At 37.8% G+C, this 8,789-nt stretch overlaps 2 protein-coding genes across 2 annotated transcripts; both read right to left on the bottom strand.

Annotated features, from left to right (window-relative positions):
* Positions 1-1,751: 1,751 nt before the first annotated feature.
* On the bottom strand, positions 1,752-2,789 carry LOC113335203 (protein FAR-RED ELONGATED HYPOCOTYL 3-like). Its single transcript, XM_026581324.1, has one exon. The coding sequence runs from the start codon at positions 2,787-2,789 to the stop codon at positions 1,752-1,754; it is 1,038 nt and encodes a 345-aa protein (XP_026437109.1).
* Positions 2,790-7,474: 4,685 nt separating this feature from the next.
* Positions 7,475-8,083, bottom strand: LOC113335142 (histone H3.3-like). The gene has a single exon (XM_026581273.1). The coding sequence runs from the start codon at positions 8,024-8,026 to the stop codon at positions 7,616-7,618; it is 411 nt and encodes a 136-aa protein (XP_026437058.1). The 5' UTR covers positions 8,027-8,083; the 3' UTR covers positions 7,475-7,615.
* Positions 8,084-8,789: the final 706 nt, after the last annotated feature.

The following is an 8,789-nucleotide window of genomic DNA, read 5'->3' as shown; positions in this document are numbered from 1 at the left end:
AAATGCAATGCAAAGCTGAAAATAAACATCTTCTCTCAAGATTCATCGCCATGTCTAAGTAAATCGGGGTTGGGTCCATAGCATTCCAAATGTTCATTCCATACTCATACAGGTTTGTACACTCCTTGGTGTACTCTCCCCAGTCACCATAGACCACCCGTGGTAGAGGACATTCTTTGGAAATCTTCAACCCTATATAATGGTTATTGTTGACATGTGCCATTGCAATTCTTCTTTTCTTTATCGACGCATCGCACCTAGTTCTTGAGGGTACATACATGCAAGAGCCTCCAGGGAAGTATTTGTTGAATACAATTACAACACAAGTTAATGTGTCCACTAAAAGTTGACCACCAAAAGGCATTTTCATCCAAAACTTATAACCGGCCTTCTTCGACCCCTTCCTCCATTTCACGTTAGAAACCAACTCCCTAAACTTCAATTCCTTATCTTTTGGATCTCCTTCAATGATCATTATCAAATAGAGTTGCTTGTCCTCAACGAGTTTTTCTGCCATTTTTTTTCTTGCATATTCGATTTGGGTGAGCTTACGTTCGTCGGCCTCGTCGAAATGCCCTAATTGTTCCGTTGCAACATGGTAACCACAATTTCCATCGCTGTCAACATCGTCGGTGGATAGAATGTGATCCAAAATGACATAAGGAAGTTGATCGGTATACTCTTTATATAAAGTGTAAGCAACACGATGTGGTCTTCCTTATGAATCTCTAGGGGTGGGCGGATTACCCTTTATTCCTCTTATCGTCACCATTCCGCTAGTTTGGATTTGCTGGGTACCGACCACATGCTCTACAATATCCATATCTGCCTTTTGTTTCACTTATCTATCACTTTGGGTGAATTCTTGCTGTTTTTGCCGACCTCTTGTCTTAGGAAGGAACGAGTTCTCATACTCCGTATATTTCTCCTGGTCATACTCATGACGTGATGGGTCACTAGTGCAGCTCTTGTCCGCATTCACAGTTTCTCTAAACGACTTTTTAGTTGTTGTTCTACCCGGTGGTTTTTGTTTGATTGGCTCTTCTTCTACTCCCAAGCTCTTGCGGGAAGCCGACCACAAATTAGAAACCAATATTTGTCTTCATGCACAATTCATTTTTCGATATTTCTCATTGATGTACTTGCCAATCTCCAAGTCTCCAAATTGTTCATCAGCGGCTCCTGTGGGATTTGGGTTGAATGAAAGTTGCTTCCAAAATGGATCGACATATTCAATAGGAATGATCACCTTGTACCTACCAATATTATGTTTACACGGGAGGCAAAGCCACGTCTCGGTTGTATAATTACATTTAATCACTTTTCCATTGGAATCTTTCGCTCGAAATTTGTTAAGTTCAGTCATCATATGATTTATTGCCCACCATGATACTCGGTGTGCAACCCCCCGTAGAAATTCTTTGTCTTCAATGTATTGCATCATCAAAGGGTCTCTAATATACTCTATTTGAGTCACTATCTTACTTAGATCATCCTCGGTGTGCTCGTGAATAGCTTCCTATACCGTAACTACCCCACCGTTGTTCTCTTCAAGAATTTTTTTCAAACCTCCGTGAGACTGCTCTGCAATACTCGTGGACTCATTTTTGAAGTGTTTGTACTTATTGGTCCATGCATAAACAAAATTCTCCTTCCAAGGATTCAACCATGTATCTAGGCAATAGTCGACCCCTTCTTATGATCCGTACTCCAATCATCAATAAACTTCTGCAAATTAGCATAGTACTTTACTACGGTCTTCGAATGAGCCAAATGGTCCCAATCTTTGCAGAAATCCTTCCATAGATCCCCCTCTTCATCATATTTTTCTTTTCTTTTTTTCTTTTCTCTTTTGCTGTCTCTTTTTTTGAAAGTTGACTTAGACACTCGTCTTCCTCCTTGGAACGTTGATTACCCTTCGCAGGTTTGATCTTTTGGATATGATTCTTGCACTTAGAAAGAAAATTAGTTTGAATGCGCCACGTACAAAGGAAATGTTGAGAAAGTAGAAAAACTTGACGAACGATACTCATGACTGCAAAATCCCTATCTGTAAATATAACCTGCGGTGACTCTTCGCCACGGTAAATCAACCTCATTTGTTCCAACGCCCAAACATAGTCCTCTATTTCTTCTTTTTCAATAAAGCACCATGCCACGGTGAATGATTGCTTATCCGAAGTATGACTAACCACGTTCAACATCGGCATGTTATACCTGTTGGTCTTATAGGTGCAATCTATGAACAAGACCTGGTAAAAACACTGAGCCAAATCCACCATCCTAGGATGGGCAAGAAAAACATGAGTCACTTTGTCGCCCGGACCAACCTTTGTTTGCATGGCGTAGTTAAGTTTTTCTGCCAACCACTCTGATTGTTCCATAATTAATCTACCATCCCATTCGGTTCTCTTGATCGTTGCTTTGGCAGCGTAGATTGTGGAAATAGTAGACAAGTTTGTCTTATCTTCCGCCCTTATTGCATTTAGGATCTTAAGGGGCCTACATCCCTTCATCTGCCGTACCTTTTCCATTTGATGTGGTTTGAATCGGGCATATGCTGGGTGTCCTAAAAGACATTTAGGTGGAGGATGGTTGTGACGACCATCCGGAATACTATACAAACTCCATATATGAGTTTCATGATGCCTTTTGAAAACAATCCTGAACAGGCATTGTATCTTCTTCGACGAAGTTTTGTAGACCCTCGTCGTCTTCTTCTCATACTTGTAATTCTTCCCTTTGTGACTTTCTTCGTTATCCCCCGCTCTCACGCATACCATCTTCATTTTCTTAAAATCAACGTGTTTGCTTTGAACAACTACACACGTCTTCTCTTTTTCCTTGGAAATAATCCATTTCTTGACCTCGGCCTTAGTTGTCCACGTTTACATTGAACAAATAAAACGTTCATGAGATCACTAATTAAAAAATTTCCAAAAACATATACATTGGTTCAAATAGTGTTGGGAGGTATCTGGACCGATAGTGGAGATGGGTTCAGGTTCAGAGCTCGTCTATACAACCAACTACAGAAAAAGTAAAAAAATTTCATTAAAGAATCGTCATATTTACATTTGCAGAATGACGACCCTAAAATTCGTCACCTTATTTTACAGGTTAACGACTTATTTGCCTGAAACTTTGATCTTCATCCCAAGGATAGAGTCGTCATGGTGTGTTTTAGAATAACAACGACCCTTTTTTTTTGCAAACCGACGACCCATCATAAACCCTGACGACTGTACATTGACATATATACACCATTCTGTTCATTTTTCACCTTGAGTCGTTACTGTATATATATTTAACATGACGACTCTAACCGAAGTTATTGCAAATTTTGAAAATCAACGGTAAGTTTGACTAGTACGGGCAGTTATTAAAGAGTTGGGAAAAAGGTAACCGTTTTTCTTTTTAAAAAAGTAGCTGTTGGGTGTTTTTTTCTATAACAAAGTTATTCACCCATCACTTTCAATCTTCCCAAATCAGTCACCCATCACATTCAAACACTAAAAATGGCTCAAACTCCGTTCAATAATCATGAAGATGTTGTTATTGTTAGAGCACACATCACGGTCACGAAGCACGACTTTGAAAGAGTGCACTGGGTCGCCAGTAACCACGACCAAACCAGAGATCTGTACCTTAACATGGATCAAACATCTAATGCTTGGTGGAAACGTGTATTTAAGGTTTTTAAGGCACTTAACGGAAATCGTTATAGAAGGACGCTCCATCAGATAAGGGAAAGGTAAGATTATTTATACAATGAATGCGTATTGCTGAGAGACGATTTGAAAGCTCGGGCTTACGCTCTTCCCAACGAACCTCGAATGGATAGAGTAAGTTTGTGAATCAATTGGTCGATCATCAAAAATTATTTCTTTGGTTATTTTTATTCAACAACACTAACTTATAAAAAAAATTGTTTGTCCAGTACTCTTTGGGTCGCAGCCAATATGAAATAAAGTACGACCATGAGTTTTTGCACGAGTACTGCTATCGTCTATTGAGGGAAAGTGAATGGCAACTCGACGCATATGATCAAACTCATTTAGGTGTTCAAGCGCAATGTAGTGAACGATTTTATGTGTTTTCCTTCTATTTTATTTCATAGTACCTGTATGTTTTTTTCGGATTCAATAAAATGCATGAGTTCAAATATTGATTTAGTAAATATAATTCCCAAATTGGGTCGTCAGGGTTTGTAAATATACGAGTCACGACTCTATATATTGTTTGAAATTGTTGGTATGAGTCGTCACTTTTGGAGAAAGATATATTAACGACTCTAAATGTTATTTAACACAGATACTTTTTGATAGTAGAGTCGTCATCCATTTACCATAGCATATGACGACTTTAGAGATCTGCAAGCGTCGTCATTTTGTTAATTTGTCCAATAACGACCCACTTAGTAGTTAATGTGAATTTTGATTTCACCAAATATGGTTGAGTCGACCAACGGAAAAAAATTCAAAAACTTGGAAGTTGTGTCGTTAAATTCTATAAATAGAGACCCATATCTCACATCTTCCTCACCCAAACCATAACTCTCAACCTTCTCTTACCCTTCTCGTTTATTTATCATACAAGAGGAAAAAGAAGAGGAAACACCATGACTACTCCCTACACTTCCGAAGAGAATTGCGCCATTGTGAGAGCTTGGTTGACAGTCACAAACCACTTTGAAGATCTAGGAAAAGACATTGATCAAACATCGGATTCTTGGTGGAACCGTGTATTCATCGTTTTTGTGGCGTTAGACGGAAATTGTAACTCAAGGTCTTTGAAACTCGTCAAGGAACGGTTCGAGGAGATAAAATTGGAATGTCAAGCTTTCAAAAGAGAAATGAAGGCCGTAAGGGAAGCCATGCCCAATATGTTGGGTTCTATAAGAGTAAGTATTTAAACAAGATGTAAAACTTATCAAAAGCTTTGAACAATACTAACTAAGTTTTTGTTTTGCGTTTTCAGTTGGGGAAGGCGTATGCCCGATACGAGGTGCTTCGTGGAAAAAAGTTTGGGTTCGACGATTGTTACCTCATCTTGGAAGGCACTACCTATAATCACAACCTTTATGGTTAAGTGTTTAAGTGCACCGTTATTATCTATTGTATTTCATTTCCTTCAATGCAACGCTATGCAAGATGTATGCCTTTTACGATTCAATGAAATGATTATATGAAATCAAAAATTTTAAAAATTAACAGTATGGGTCGTTAAGGTATATCGAAAGTGACGACTCTAACTAAAATTATTAATGGTTGGTTATGGTCGTCAGTATATATGAATATCCCTATGACGACTCGAAAACCCAAAAACTTGCGTTTTTTTACAAACAGTTTGGATTTTGAGAGTCGTCCTGGTATTAACAGAACAAAATAACGACTCTTACTGAACTAGAAACAAGAGTCGTCATTGTTTAACCCACCACCTAGACGATTTTTCATCACCTGCAAAAGTTGCAGGTTAGAGTCGTATCCGTGAGTGTCAACAGACTGACGATTCTTTAGGGTCGTTAATGTATACAACACCCGACTATAACGACCCTCACTCTGATTAGTTCCATAGTGACCATGAATCGACCACTTGGAGCACCATTCAGACAATTTGAAGAGTATAGGAAGTTTACCTGATTGTTTTGAGATCCGAGTTCTTCATTTCGAGGATTGGTTCCTTCATTTTGAGTAATAAGTTCTTCATTTGCAGCATTATTCATGGCTTCCTCTATTAACATCTCTTCATCAAACATCCAATCCATAGGATTAGTTGAGACAATCTCACCATCAATACAATCATGGTTGTTATTTGAACCTTCACCAACCTCATTCCCTCCACTTGAATCAATCATTTCTAAAAACCCTAGTTTTTCCTCTCAAAACTCCTCTTCTTCTACTCAAGACACAAAAACTCTAAAATAAAATTTTCCCAAATTTTATCCCAAAATCAGATTTTAATCTAAACACACTTATCACACTAACTTAATTAATTCTTAATACTAATCATTTAGAGGCGTTTTAGCCATTTAGAAAAATATTTGATAAGGAGTAGATCGATTAGAGAAATGGGTAATTGGTTTAGGAATTGAAGAGTATCATCAATTTTTGGAACACTCTGATTATCCCCAACTATTATGCTGATGTAAAGATGAAAACTAAACGAAAATGTTACATGTACCGTGAAATGGTACTTCGGTTTGCACAGTGTGAGATAAAAAGCTGGCCCCATTTGAACCCTTCCCTAATCCCGATGCAAAAAAGCGTTGCGGGAACCGCATGATCCCCTCTCGGGACACACCGCGGGAGAAAAGCTCGATGTGTCTATCATCACCCAAAACTAAACCCTCAGATTCACTCTCTCTCCCAATACCAGTTGACGTGTTACTTCAAAATATCACGAACTAGCCACGTGACTTGCCACTTCGGAAGTCTAGTAAATAGCGAGGAAATAAAGCGAGTTTTCTAGCATTTTCCTTTGACTGCTTAATGAGTTGCTAAAGAAAAGCAAGCGATTCGATGTATTGATGAGCGCCGAACCAGGCATATTGTATCGATTCCTGCACGAGAAGACTTGGCGGTAAATCAAGTGTTTTTGTGAAACTTTACGAACAATTTTAAATTCGGAAAATGGGTCATTTGTCCAAATATTTTTAAATCACGGTTCAAATGGACGAGTAAAAAATAATTTGGGTGAAATAGCCAAAAAAAAAGTAGCAAGGATGAAACTGGATTCATCCTAGCTTAAATTTAAAAAATAGCAAGGATGAAACTGGATACATCCTGTGTAAATTAAAAATAAGAAAAAATATTTTAAAATGGGCACGATGAAACTAGTTACATCCTGCCTATTTTTACATTTTTGTCCATTTAAACAGTATCAAAATCTAACTGTCCATTTCACCCAGGAATTGTTGATTTTGGTCTTCTTAACCAATTTTGTGTTTTAAATTGTTAGTAGAGAATTTACTAGTTCATCTACACATAGTTACTGTCATCATACTCTACCAGACTTTCCATATGGTATCTTATATTCCACCAGACTACCAGGTATTTTCACCAATGTCTATTCTCAATATCCCGAAACATGTGGAGTACTGATTTAGAATTGGTACATGATGGAAATGAAATGACTCTCGTACTAGCAAAAATACCCTATCTTTCTTACAAGCCAATCATCATTTTCTGGTAATGGTCAAACTGGTATCTCCTTTACCAGTTCTTCTCATTTACTAGTTCTTGATCGAGATATCGAAATAAACAAAAGAGGTACTTGCGCAATGAACCATTCCAAAAGACACCTGGCCTGGAAAACGTTTCATAAGATGAATGGAAGGGATCACCAGCAACACTCAAACAGTTTCTTTCTTTCTTTTTTAATATTTTTTGATAACAAATTAATTTCACTGATAATATTTTTTTGTTAACAAATAAATTTCATTGATAATAATGAAAATCAACACTACAACTTATATAATGAAAACCCAACAGAAACTAACACTTATGCTTCAACAAAAGGAAAAAAAAACTACAACATAAAATTCATGAAACAAAGATTGTCATGAATATCCTCCATCCCTAAAAATAAAACCTAAGAAAACATACTAAAGAACCTAAACCCTTTCACCACGAATACGCCTTGCAAGTTGAATATCTTTAGGCATGATCGTGACTCTCTTAGCATGAATTGCGCACAAGTTAGTATCTTCAAACAATCCTACTAAATAAGCTTCAGCAGCCTCTTGAAGAGCAAGAACAGCATGACTCTGGAATCGAAGATCTGTTTTGAATCCTTGAGCGATTTCACGAACTAATCTCTGGAAAGGCAACTTCCTGATCAAAAGTTCAGTACTCTTCTGGTATTTCCTGATTTCACGAAGAGCAACTGTTCCTGGACGATAGCGATGTGGCTTCTTAACTCCTCCAGTTGTTGGTGTTAATCTCCTTGCAGCCTTGGCGGCGAGTTGCTTCCTGGGAGCCTTACCACCGGTAGACTTACGAGCAGTCTGCTTGGTACGAGCCATTGATGGAACGATGAGATCTGAGAATTTGGAAACGGAAAGGGAGAGAAGGAAAACTAAGGTTTTCTAATTTTTTATGCATGGTAGAGGCAGTACTTGTTGGTATTTATATTAGCAGTTTTTTAACCAAAACGTGGACACGGCGGTTGGGAAGTACAAAACGTGGTCACGGCGGTTTTGAAGAAAATCGACCTGGGGTAGGTTTCTGCTTTTTTAAGAAAACACACAATCTGTATGCTCAGTATTCTTTGCTCTCGTTGGTTAATTCGTGTCCTTATGGATCGGCAAGTGTTTTGTGTTTTCTCTTGTTTTATTTCGTTGCAATTGTTGTCGAGTTGTGATAACCGACCAACTGAAGGGATGTTTTGAAAAAGTGCAGCTCCAGGTCTATAGGGAGTTTGATTTAGTCTTTTAAAAGTTTGATGCAGTCGTTTCAATTCATTTATCTTTCTGTCGTTATAAAAGTCGGTTGAAACCCATATTAGCCTGTGAATATTACTAATCATGATCCAGAAAAAAAGCCAACACACATGAGTTTGCACGGACTTTCTTCTTAGAGGGCCATTTGTGTAGAGGTCTTGGTGATGTTTTTTATTTTATCATTGTATGTTGGGTTTGCGATGCATTCATTTCTAAATATATGTTAATGTGATAAGTTAGCTAAGAGTATTGAGAAAACATACAACACTAAATTGTTGTTGAATTGTTATGAGGAAACAGCGAAACAAAGAAACAATACATTTTCCTACTTCAACGGGAAAAGATG

Source organism: Papaver somniferum, unplaced genomic scaffold (assembly GCF_003573695.1).
Source record: "Papaver somniferum cultivar HN1 unplaced genomic scaffold, ASM357369v1 unplaced-scaffold_139, whole genome shotgun sequence".
In the NCBI taxonomy this organism is placed as follows: Eukaryota; Viridiplantae; Streptophyta; class Magnoliopsida; order Ranunculales; family Papaveraceae; genus Papaver; species Papaver somniferum.
The sequence above is the reverse complement of the archived record's forward strand: the minus strand, read 5'-3'. Positions and strand labels throughout refer to the sequence as shown.